At 43.5% G+C, this 12,739-nt stretch overlaps 1 protein-coding gene, 1 long non-coding RNA gene and 1 pseudogene across 3 annotated transcripts in view; 1 reads left to right on the top strand and 2 right to left on the bottom strand.

The window, feature by feature from the left end:
• Positions 1-12,739, bottom strand: part of LOC309354443 — a 609,149-nt gene that overhangs the window by 476,997 nt on the left and 119,413 nt on the right. The window contains exon 2 of the long non-coding RNA XR_014162304.1: positions 9,248-9,332. This is a non-coding gene — a long non-coding RNA (uncharacterized lncRNA). The remainder of the gene's footprint in view (positions 1-9,247; positions 9,333-12,739) is intronic.
• The window catches only part of DNAJC7 (DnaJ heat shock protein family (Hsp40) member C7), a 43,606-nt gene that overhangs the window by 23,616 nt on the left and 7,251 nt on the right, over positions 1-12,739 (top strand). The window contains exons 7-13 of the mRNA XM_081884164.1: positions 3,567-3,720; positions 6,698-6,862; positions 8,832-8,923; positions 9,871-9,944; positions 10,449-10,595; positions 11,689-11,841; positions 12,236-12,298. Coding sequence (XP_081740290.1) covers positions 3,567-3,720; positions 6,698-6,862; positions 8,832-8,923; positions 9,871-9,944; positions 10,449-10,595; positions 11,689-11,841; positions 12,236-12,298 — 848 coding nt within the window. The remainder of the gene's footprint in view (positions 1-3,566; positions 3,721-6,697; positions 6,863-8,831; positions 8,924-9,870; positions 9,945-10,448; positions 10,596-11,688; positions 11,842-12,235; positions 12,299-12,739) is intronic.
• Positions 4,357-5,063, bottom strand: LOC309356148 (histone H2B 7 pseudogene; annotated as a pseudogene). Its single transcript has one exon. The product of its transcript is annotated as a histone H2B 7 pseudogene (transcript).

The raw sequence follows: 12,739 nt of genomic DNA, 5'->3' as shown, positions 1-12,739 counted from the left end.
CTTTTTAACTGTATCCGAAGATATAAATTCCTGACCAAGTCTTTTATTTATTAACACTTTTCTGTGGAGCCTGGTCACATGTGTTTCCTGTAAGCAAATAATGTCCAAATGTTCCTTTTTTAAAATGTGAAAGATTTTTCTCCTTTTTCCTGGAATGTTACAGCCATTTATGTTCCAGCTCAAAAGTTGCAGAGACATCCTGAATATATCTGGTTATTCTTGCTGTGGGGGTACCTTATTCTCAGATTTTTGGGGGTCCGAGGGTGCAGGAACCCCCGGAGGTTCAGGCCCTGGGGGTAATCCAAGTCCCTTATGAAGATCTTCTCCGTGTGCCACCAAAAACTTGTCTCTATCCTCCGGCGTTCTAATTTTGGTCTTCCTCCCTCTGAAAGTAAACGATAAACCTTGGGGAAACTCCCACCTGAAGATGATTGAGTTGCTCCTTAGCAATTTTACTAATTCCGAGTAGTCTGCTCGAAGATCCAACAGCTGTTTAGGAATATCCTTATAAATTTCAATTCTTTTGTCCAAAATATCCAGTGACTTTCCGTAGTGCAGGCCTAGAATCTTGTCCCTTTCCTCCTTTGATCTCAATATTATCAAACAGTCTCTGGGCTTCTCCTTCTTTATAAGTCTTCCAAGCCTAAAAGCAGATAGTATTTTAAAGTCTTTTTCTTCTAAGTTCCAAAACTTGGAAAATTCTTTGGTAAGGAACTCAGTTAAGTTACCTTCTTCCACTTCTGGAATTGAGCGTATCCTTAAATTGGCCTCCCTGTTCCGAAGTTCTGTCATGGAAAAGTAGATCTGGTGTTCTCCTACTTGTTTGCTGAGTGGTCTTACTTCTTTTTCAAGCTGTCCCAATCTTTGGCTAGTGTCTTCCGCCAGTTTCCGATTTTCACCTACAGCCTCCTTCAATTCTCCAATAGATTGAACATTCTGTGCAACTTGTCCAGTTAGTCTATTTAAACTTTCTGTGTTTAAGTCAATTTTAGCTGATTGCTGGTCAGCCTTTCTGTCCAGAGCCTCCAATTTTTCAAAAATTTTCTCCAAAATAGTGCCACTTGCTCCTGAGGCCATATCTTCCAGTTGTAATTCCTCAGTTTCTCCCTCCCCTGATTGTAGCAGGGAAGCCGCTTCTGCCTCAGGAGGCAAAGTAGTAGGCAGAGCAGGCACAGATGATCTACGCTGTGAGACTGTCGGTAAAGTTAACGTTGTTTGTCTGGTTCTTCCCCTTTTTCTTGTTCCACTCATTCCAAAGTTATCTAAAAACCAAGGTCAAACTGAATTGTTCCCATGAGAAAGTAAGAGCCCAGATGGTAACACTCAAACAGGAGGCCGGGAAAGAGAAAGTAAAACAAAGTCACTGCTGTAAATCCAAAAATCCTCTAGGTGGAGCTTAGAATGTCTTTGGGGAGGAAGTCCAATCCAATTAAAATTAGTAAGTCTGAATTGATCTCCAAAGATCTTCACAAAGATAAATTTTAGCAGAGTTAAAACTTAAAGCCAAACATTGTTTCCAAAAGTGCTTAGACCACAAGTGTTTCAAAGTAACAAATTCAAACTCAGTATGTTCCAAAGTTCAGATTCAAAGTATCCAAAGCCTGCAGGCTGACTGCTCAGTTACTCAGGCAGCTCCAGTACCTGGGTTTCTTACTTTTATTTATAATCCAATAGATCAACAGAAGACAGGTACCCTTGTCTCAATGAAGGTCCAAAAATCAGCCACTTAAAGTCTTTAAATCAGCCAGAAACAACAGTTTAAATAGGTGCCAGATCAGTCAATGCAAAACGTTACTCTTTGTCTCCACTCCTCCTGCTCTTTACTTTCAAGTTCAGTGTCAGCGGAAGACGGACTTCCTGTTTTTCGTCACTCCGCTTTCAGCCAAATTCACAATTTTTAGAGGCTTTAGAAGTATATTGTCCAAATTACTCACGGGTTGTTGCTTTCCAAAGTTAGCAGTTTCAAGAAGAAAGGTCAGCGCTCACCGGCAACAGCGACGCGGCTTCGCTCCGTTGATCGCGCAACGACCCACAGCGCCGCTACCCCCTCCGCGGTCCGGAGCCCCTTACGGGGTCCCTTCGTCGTTTTAGGGGCTGCTTTTGGCGCCCGCCGGGTCTCAGGACCACAGGCTTCTGCTGCCTGTGGTTTTTCTGGATGGGTCCCCGCTTCGCCGTAGCGGGCGACCCGTTTCGACGGAGCTACCCTCTCCCGTTCAGGAGCTGGCAGCCATTGCCGTTCGCGCCGCATGGATTTTAAAGTATTTTCCCTTTTTTTAAAAGGGACCAGACTTTAATTGGTCTGTTTATCCCTAATCCTGTGTAGCCTGATTTGATTATCAGCTAGGTAAATGAGCAGGTTTCGCTGGTGCTTTTCCTCCTATAATGTTCCTGCTGCTTGTGTAAGTGGTTCTGTTCTCAGGAGCTCTCAAAATTTGCCTTCCCAGGGGGTCTTCCTTTTTGTTGCTTGTCAGAGTTACCTTGCCGATATCTTTTTATTTGGTGGTGATGGAGCCTCTGGCTATGACGAACTAAATTTCCCTAATGCCCGAGGGGATGGGGCAGACAGAAGAATCTCTGGATAGTTGGGACTTGGGTGATGGAGTGGTCCAGAGGAATGAGGGGAAGGAAGAACTACTAGCAGGAGAAAAACTCAGATTGGCCTGAAGGTGTTGGTGTGAGGTGCTGCATATTGATGTGAAATAGCTGGCCATGTCCTTGTCTCTCAGGAGTGTTGGTTCCTCCGTCGAGGGGTAGGGACGTGGCCAGGGTGGATTTGATTTAAATCAAATCAATTTAAATCACGATATAAATCAGTAGTCAGTAAAACCTGATTCAAATCACTATTCAGTAAGACTTGATTTAAATCTCTTTTTTTTTTTTGCAGAAAGACTCATTCTTGCTGGTATAATCTTAATATTTACAACTAGAGGAAGGTTTTGTTTTTGGAATAAAAAAAATCATAGTATTTACAGTTATATCAAAAACTACTGATTTGGTTCTACTATTAGAAATAACATAGATAATTATGAAATTATTGTGAGGTTTAATAAGTTAACTGTTTTGATAACTTTCTGCTCTACTTTGTTGGAAGGAGAAAAATAATCATTTCCTTAATAACAATTTAAACTATTTAACTAAAGTGATAATATGTATCCATGTTTGTTAACTGATGTGGTTAAATGATTTTAAAAACTCACATACACCTAAGACTGAGTTTTAGCACGCATGAAAAACTTAAAACAAATCCTTATTTCCTGATGAATAGCCTTTGGACTATAATGTAACTTAAAAAGGAAACTGTATTTAGTTTAGTTTAGTGCTCTGGTCCGTGGGGTCACGAAGAGTCGGACATGACTAAACGACTAAAGAACAATCTTTAGAAATATTTTTCCTCCAAAAGCATTTTATTTTAAAAAATCTCATTTAAATTAAAAAAAAACCCAATTTAAATAAAAAAATAATAATAATTATTATTTTTAATCATTGATTTTGATCCACCCTGGATGTGACCAGCTCTCCTTTGGTGACCAACAGTTCTGTGACTCTGCCTTTGTCTCTGTGCTTAGCGACATCTTGCGAATAGACTCCACAAACGCTGATGCCCTGTACGTCCGAGGTCTGTGCCTTTACTACGAAGACTGCATTGAGAAGGCTGTGCAGTTCTTCATCCAGGCACTCAAAATGGCTCCCGACCACGACAAGGCCTGCCTCGCCTGCCGTGTAAGTATGAAAGGAAGCAGCCAGGCGGGCTTTTGCTTTTGACGGGCCTGCGGGCGATGGAGGGGGCGGGACGGCCTTCACCTATGCTTAGAGGGAACAGCCGCAAGCATCACTTGGCAGGTGGCATTCAGGAACGAGGGCAAACGTTGAGCTGCTTGTTCCTTTCTAAAGAGGAAGTCGGAAGATACCTTTCTCTCCCCCCCTTTTTTTCTTCTTTTTCTTTTTTTCTCACCATACCTTTTATTTTAGGCATGCACACTTACTATTTCACTGATAACATTAAGCCCGACTAAAATAGGCCCATTGAAATAAAGGAATCCGACTAATACAGACCTATTATGAACTGGTCTTTGACCGTAATAATAAATACCATATTTTTTGCTCTATAAGACTCATTCCCCCCCCCCCCCAAAAAAAAGTAAGGGGAAATGTGTGTGCATCTTATGGAGCGAATGCAGGCTGCGCAGCTATCCCAGAAGCCAGAACAGCAAAAGGGATCACTGCTTTCGCTGCACAGCGATCCCTCTTGCTGTTCTGGCTTCTGAGATTCAGAATATTTTTTTTCTTGTATTCCTCCTCCAAAAACTAGGTGCATCTTGTGGTCTGGTGCAACTTATAGAGCGGAAAATAGTTATTACTATTATTACAGACCTGTTAACTGGTCAACCCATATTTAAGAGTAATGTTAGATACAGCCCATCTCTTCCTGTCCCCTCGTTTCTTGGTATTATTCCCCACTAAAACCCAACAGCAGGACACCAACGGAAACCCCCCTCCGGGTGGGGGGGGGAATAGTTGGGGAGTTAACACAAGGCGGAACAGCGCTTTTCAATTGAGAAAGTGGTTGGCTCTTAAAAGAGCCTTTGGGTTTCTGTAGAACTTTCCCAGGCAACCGAAAAAAGGGAGCCCAGCTCACCTGGAGCTGGTGTACTTGGTGACAGCCTTGGTCCCTCGGAGATGGCGTGCTTGGCGAGCTCTCCAGGCAGCAGGAGTCACACGGCAGTCTGGATCTTCCTGGAGGTGATGGTGGAGCGCTTGTTGTAGTGTGCCAGGCAGGAAGCCTCAGCCGTGATGCGCTTGAAGATGTCATTGACGAAGGAGTTCATGATTCTCATGGCCTTGGACGAGATGCCCATGTCTGGGTGCACCTGCTTGAGCACCTTGTAGACATAGATGGAGTAGCTCTTCTTGCGCTTCTTGTCGCCCTTCTTCTGCGTTTTGGTGATGGCCTTCTTGGAGCCTTTCTTGGCCGCGGGAGCGGACTTGGCCGGCTCAGGCACCTTCAGTCTTCTCAACTGCAGCCTCAAGCAAGAGTGGTGGAAGATACCTTTCTGAGGTATCCAAAGAAGGGTTTAAGATCACCAAGGCTGTGTGCATTTCACACCAAAACGTGCTGCTAGGCAACTTCAGTTCTGCACCAAGAAAGGTTGAATTCTGCAAGCTGTATAAATTATGCAGGCTGAGTAAACTTGCATATTGTTGCTCATGGTGCATAATTTATTCTGCACATTTTACTATCTTTCATAATTCTATGTTTGCAAATCCTGGGGTGTTGTCAGGGACACTGACTTCCATACCTTGAGAATCTTAATCGGACGCCTCTGGCTTTTGAGTTTTCAGCAGGTATTTTCCATATGCTTTCAAGCATATATTCACAACCAGGAAATGGTCAGAAGCTGAGTTTCTTGGCACCTATTATTACATTATGCCCTTTTGTTGTGCAAACATCTAGTCCTGGCCCTAGTATGGTAATGCTCATGAACAAATACCTTGGGGAGCAAATGATGGATTTGGCTACTTAACTGATGATAAGAATGCAAATTTTGTGGGCACATAACGTCAGCAGGCAGTCCTATCCCAGCTATGAAGTAATCGCAAGTGGATCCAGAGTACAGAGCAAGTCAGTGTGTGTTTAATATACATTGTTTTGTGTGCTGTTGGCATCATACTAATCATCTTTGCTGTTCTTGGATTTTAAAAGGCCTGCAATGTTTTGCCAGTTAAACAGTGTAGATTAAAATCTTCAGATCAGTTTAAAAGGGTGCCTCACAGCTGTTGGGAGCCTTAACTGTTGATAGCTCTCAATTATTATTGGTTTTTTAAAGGAAAACACAATACAGACTGGGAGCTAAACAGATGAGCAACACAAATTAGGGGATGCACAAATCTCAGGTGTGTTGATACATTGCTGAGAAAGGAAGGCAAGGACTTAAAGGAGAGCGTTGGTTTCAGAACAGTCAAAATCAGTACAGTGGTGCCTCGCAAGACGAAAATAATTCGTTCCGCGAGTCTCTTCGTCTAGCGGTTTTTTCGTCTTGCGAAGCACGGCCATTAGCGGATTAGCGCTATTAGCGGCTTAGAAAAGGGGGGGAGGGAAAGAACTCGCAAGACGTTTTCGTCTTGCGAAGCAAGCCCATAGGGAAATTCGTCTTGCGAAGCACCTCAAAAACGGAAAACTCTTTCGTCTAGCAGGTTTTTCGTCTTGCGAGGCATTCGTCTTGCAGGGCACCACTGTATTTTATTTTGTGTGTGTGTGTGTGTGTGTGTGTGTGTGAGAGAGAGAGAGAGAGAGAGAGAGAGAGAGAGAGAGAGAGAGAGAGAAATACAAAGTCGACGTGGTACCTTCCTTTATGCCACATGATTACCTGTAAAATGACATACTTATTAAGATAGAAGTTTTGTGTTGTTTTTAATTAAGTAAGTTGATATATTGTTATATCATCCAACCCTAATGGCAACTACGGTAAGCGCCAACCCTCCCTTCTCCCAAACAGTATGAATCATTTTGCCCCGGCCGCCCTGGGCTTCTTTTATGGTTTCCCTGAAATTCCCACCCTCCAGGCCTCGTTCTTGCTCGCAAATTTATGCCAGTTAGTCAACTGCAGTTTCTTGAGTTAGGTGACAGGCCTGATGGTGGTGGGTTTGGGTTTTTTGCTGCTCCAGTTCTTCAGTGCCTGATGAATGCCTTCTCTTCTAGAACGCCAAAGCGTTAAAAGCGAAGAAGGACGATGGCAACAAGGCCTTCAAGGAAGGGAACTACAAGCTCGCCTTCGACCTTTACACAGAGGCCCTTGCAATAGACCCAAACAACAGGAAAACAAATGCCAAACTCTTCTGTAACCGCGGGACGGTTAATGCAAAGGTAAGGAGACGTAATAAAGTTTGGTGGTGGTTCTTTTTTTAATCAGATACGGTCGTACCTTAGTTCTCGAACACCTTGGTACTCGTATATTTCGGCTCCCGAACGCCGCAAACCTAGAAGTAAGTGTTCCAGTTTGCAAACATTTTTCGGAAGCTGAACGTCCGATGCAACTTCCACTTGACTGCAGGAACTTCCTGCAGCCAATTGGAAGCCACGCCTTGGTTTTCGAACAGTTTCGGGAGTCAAACCCTGACTCTCTTTTAACTTCTTAACTTCTTTTACATTTATTTTTCTTTATTCCTTCACTTTATGATTTTATTTTATTTAGATCAAAGTCTTAGTTGGGGGGGGGAAGGAAATGATACTTGATCTTAAATTTTGTGTTTTTCTCTATAAGCACTAATATTTTTCTTTTCAAAAAAAGGGAAACTGAGGTCTAGGATTAAACAATCTAGTCAGTAGCTAACTTTGTTGGAAAGCAACTTGGGTAGGATAGAGAGAGTTGTACAAAGCCTACCAACAAATGCTGTTCCCTCCACGCCTCTTCTTTGCTCCTGGGTGTCTGTGTTTTGTGTTAAATGCCCCACCCACCCACCCACCATCCTTCACTTCCTCCCAAGAGAGCCCAGGGCAGCAAACGCCAAAGTGGTGAAACAGTACAATTGAAAGCATCTAATGCTTAGCCAACTTGGCAGGTGCTCAAAGTGTGCCCAGTGACTATACGATTTGTTTCCGGATGATGGCTGTCCCATCACCATCCCTGCCCCATTAGAGGAAGCTAGGTTTGGCTCAGATGTCGCCAGTTCCTGACTGCAAATGGGGCAGTTGGGATTGCATTATGATGACATCTGCTGTTGAGATGAGGTGGGAGAGACTTTAGAAGTTTAAAGCAGCTGCACAACATGTTGATTTTGTATATTCTTTTACCAACACACACACACAAAAAAAACAGAAGATAAAACAGATTTTTGGAAAGGAGAGTTCAACAAAACCAGGAAGAAGGTTATTGCACAAGAACCGAAGAGTGGTGTTGTTAACCAACAGGCTTTCTTGTTCCTTAAGGAAACTGTTCACTGTGATTCTTGGGAAGCCAAGGAGAACCTTTCAACCCACTGATAAGTTGAGGAAGCTCTTGGGTACTGGGCTTCTTGCATTCTGAAATTGTTTTGAAATTGTTTAGAAATTGAGAGCCAGTGTGGTGTAGTGGTTAAGAGCAGTAGTCTCGTAATCTGGGGAACCGGGTTCGCGTCTCCGCTCCTCCACATGCAGCTGCCGGGTGACCTTGGGCCAGTCACACTTCTTTGAAGTCTCTCAGCCCCACTCACCTCACAGAGTGTTTGTTGTGGGGGAGGAAGGGAAAGGAGAATGTTAGCTGCTTTGAGACTCCTGAAGGGGAGTGAAAGGTGGGATATCAAATCCAAACTCCTCTTCTTCTTTAAAAACTCTCCGGTGTGTTTCTCATAAACTAACATGGAGTGGTTCACTCCCCCCCCCCCCATAAGAAGGGATCTGCAGGGTGGGCACCTGTGAAAATGCATTCAAGCTAATGAATAGCGTAATGTGGATTGCTGAAATGTTATATGGAAGCTAGCTCAGCGACTCCTCCTCCCCGCCTCCCCTCCCGAATAATTTTTGGTCCTTTGTTTCATCCTATGTTTCATCCACACGTTCAGTGATTGATCCCCTATCTTATCAAGCAGCCTAATGTTTCTGGGCTATTCAGTGTGGTCGTATCACAGTGTGCATCTTTATTTTGTTACCCCCTAGTTTGCTTTTCATCCTTTGAGGAGTGGTATCATATTTCTAGGCAACAAAAGTAATTAAAAACATTTTTGTTTCTTGGCTTGAAAAAAAAAGCAAACAGCAGATCCAGGTTGAGGAAAACTGTTTGCTGCCTTCCACTCTTAGAGACCGAAATGGAAATTAATGCAGAGGGGTCCGTTTCCTAACCTTGCAGCTTGTCTTGCAGCTTAGAAAGCTAGATGAAGCAATAGAAGACTGCACGAGTGCCATCAAACTGGACGATACATACATCAAAGCCTACCTGAGGAGAGCACAGTGGTGAGTGTGTGTTGTTCATATTAAATACTAGTGATGCCTAGTTGGTGATGCCCAGTTCCAGTTCTCATTCCTGATATCGCCATTTTAAAAAGATCAGGTGATACACAGCCAGGAAGCATCTCTCCCTGAAACCGTGCTGGATTGGTGTTGGATGAGAGGTGGACTGGTGATCACGTCTTTGCATAAGATAGGTGTTCATATTAGGTAAAAGGGAAGCATCACACTTTTGGTTCTGACTGCCTTGATAACAATAGCCAATTGGATTAGGTCAGTGGTTCCCAACCTTTTTTTGGCCATGGCCCACCTAAGCATCTCTCCCTTTACCTTTACTTATACAAGTAATAAATTGTGGTGGTTGTTTTGTTGGTGGTGCTGTAGTCAGATGGGTGGCATATGAATACAGTGGTATCTCAGGTTAAGAACAGTTTCAGGTTAAGAACGGACCTCCAGAACGAATTAAGTTCTGAACCCAAGGTACCACTGTAATAATATGTTGTTGTTGTTGTTGTTTGTTGACTTGTATAAACACTTGTGGTCTCACTTTTAAGATCACTGTTGTTGTTTTTTATCCCACTGCTTCCGCCAAGAAGATTAGGACCTAGGTACATGTTTCTCTGCCTTCCCTGGGAAGTAGGGTAGGCTGAGAAATAACATCAGACAGGAACCTGTGCGGTGCAAGGCTGACATGTCTATTTGGCATGGGGTTCTCAGTCCTGATCAGCTGCTTTTATCAACTATACCACAATACTACATTGGCTTTTTGTGCTGGATTTTTATTCCTGGTTCCTATTCACATCAGAGTTGACTTTGCAACGCTTCCTTCAGCTCTGAATTTGGGGCTGGGAAGTTTCCTAAACCCCAGGGCACAGGTTGGCGAGTGACTCATTTGCCTCTTTCTTAAGCTGTTGCCATTTAGATATCACTAAATGTGCTTCCCTTGCTTATAGTTACATGGACACAGAGCAATACGAAGACGCTGTGAGGGATTATGAAAAGGTTTATCAGACGGAGAAAACAAAAGGTAAAAATACAGCATGCCATTTTCAGAAGATCTTGAAAGCTGGCATCCTTCGCCGTGATCTCTTGCGGGTACGAAATGCAGGGTACTCAAAATTCAAATCTCTTACCTTCTTAAACTGGTAGAGAAATCCTGTGACTTGGTGGACTGTTTGGTTTAAATGGGTCTTGGAGGGTTTCCTGCCAGGCAAAGTGTATTGATGTTTCATTTAATTCTCCCTCTTCCTTCTTAGACTAGTAGGCATGTGTGGATTCCCCGTATGCCCACCCTGATAAGCATCCACACACAATTCCATCCCCAGTTTTCCTGACTTGCATCTGACTCTTGACTTCTTCAACTGTATGTGTTGTGATTTGCAAAGGAAATTGTATCAAAGAGGGGAACATCCCATGCATGCAAACTCCTGTTTATAAACCTTCTGGTGTTTGGTGTGGGTTGGGGGCAGTTCCTTTCTGATGCAGTTAGGGCTGCTTTTTGAGACTTCCCCTTCTCTGTACTGTCTTCTAGAACACAAACAACTCCTTAAGAACGCGCAGGTGGAGCTGAAGAAAAGCAAGAGAAAAGACTATTACAAGATCCTGGGCGTGGACAAGAACGCGTCTGAAGACGAGATCAAAAAGGCATATCGGAAGCGGGCCCTGATGCATCACCCAGGTACAGAGAGATTCTCTCAGCATCCTCATTCAGAATCCGCTGGTTCCCAGACCGTGGGAGCTCGCATCCTATGAAGGGAGCTGAAGCGTGCCTTGCAAAATTAAGCTTCCACACCAGATGCTTGCAGCACGTTGCGCTTGGCAAGCATAACATCCTAAGAGAGAGGGAGCAACGGGACTTGGGCAAAACTTAATAGACAGACCTGTGAGGGGGAGGGAGCAGGTATGTTGGGGTGGGGCGGGACTCTTCGTAATTGTGTTTGTACACTGAAAATCAAGAAGACTTATTATTAAAGAAAAAGAGAGGATGAATAAGGATGTGTCTGGATTAATAGCATACGAAACCCTGCTGGATCAAACCAGTAGCTCATGCAGGGCACAAATTGCAAAGCTCTTTTTGAGCTCCACTGAGGAAGGGCAGGCTAGAAATATAAGAAATTCTTAAGAATTCAATCCAGGGAGAAGAGTGGCACACTTGTTAATGCACAGGCAGCGGAGAAGAGAAAGATTGCCTCATTTCCCATACAACACAATAACTCATGTCCCCCTTTTGGGTCTTTCCCCCTTCTTTAACTGACTGCGTTCCTAAAACTTTCTGTATGCCCATCAATTCTTTATTTAAAGGTCTGACCTAAGCATATTTATTTCTAAATATGCACCAAGAACTACTTTTGCCTTATTTTGTGTGTTACAACCACTTTCAGCTGCGATTTTGCGTTGCCCCTTTTCTGCCTCTTATTTACTCCAAGTGTGCTTCATTGGCCCATATATTACATGAATAGGTTTGTGGTATTCATGTCTTCCAGGCTTCAGTGCCTTGAATGTCTCCTTGTTCCTTTACGTGACAGGAAAAGCCAGGATACTTTTGTGTGACAAACATGTGGCAGAATAAATGATCAATCACGCAGATCTGCTTCAATTGCCTATGTATCAAAGGGCCAGAAAACGGGCTTCTCTTGTCTATAGAATTTGGATTGCCTTGACAGAGAACATAATCTATTATTAGCACAGAATATGCACACCTGGGCTTTTGGGATGTATCACTCTTTTCTCAACGCAGCTGAGATCTTTCCTTCTCTCCCAACCTTTGACAGATCGGCATAGTGGTGCAAGTGCTGAGATCCAGAAAGAGGAAGAAAAGAAGTTCAAAGAGGTCGGTGAAGCCTTCACCATCCTCTCTGATCCGAAGAAGAAGGCCCGCTATGACAGTGGGCAGGATCTGGAGGAGGACGGCATGAATATGGGAGGTGAGTGCTGAGCCCAGGAGTCCATCCCCCTCTGCTTTTTTTTCCACAAGGGAATCTCTGGGATGGGATCAGGTGGGACAATATTACCAAAACCTTTGAAATAGTTGTAGTGTGTGTTTTTCCGAAAGCATTAGTAATTTTTTAGTCTGAGCATAGGATCTGTTGGTCCCTTCTGCCCAGTAAGTCTGTCTCAAATGACATCTGGCAATTTTTGTAAAAGGCTTAAACAAGAGGGGGAAAATTAGATTCTCATAAAACTGCCATGCAGAGGGAAGGGAAGCATGCTATGAACATATTTTTATAGATTAGTTGTGCGCATGTAGGATGCTCATCAGGAACTTTTTCTCACCTGCTCTTACTTTTTCTTTTTTCCATCTCCACCTTCCCTAAATAGATTTTGATGCTAATAATATCTTCAAGGCGTTCTTTGGAGGGCCAGGAGGCTTCAGTTTTGAAGGTAAGTCCCGAGTTTGTGCAGAGAGAGGCTGTAGGCTTCAACTCTGGTAGCGCCTCTTGAATCTACATCTCCAGGTCCCTGGGAATTTAAGAAATCCATTAAGTTCATGTGGACTGGTTTAGGGCCAACTCCGTGGGTAACAGAAACATATTGCAATTGTGTTCCTTAAACCACACAGTTCTCCCAAGTCCTGGGTGGAATCAAGATTTAGGCCCCCTTGTTTGTTTTTAAAAATATATCACTTAATATTTCATAAATCTCCAAGCCCAAGGCATGTGGGCTGGAGTTCAGCTGTGGCTCCTTCCCTTTTATTCAGCCCATCATTTATCTTGTTGCCCTAACCTTTTAAGGGCTCCTTAAATGCTTGTGAAGCATTCTTAGTAATTGCTGGCACAAAGTTTATGCAGTGATTAGGCTATGTCTGTTGAGCATTCGTTTTGA

Source organism: Podarcis melisellensis (assembly GCF_964234715.1).
Source record: "Podarcis melisellensis genome assembly, chromosome: 13".
Taxonomy (NCBI): domain Eukaryota; kingdom Metazoa; phylum Chordata; class Lepidosauria; order Squamata; family Lacertidae; genus Podarcis; species Podarcis melisellensis.
This window is presented reverse-complemented; position numbering and strand designations above follow the sequence as displayed.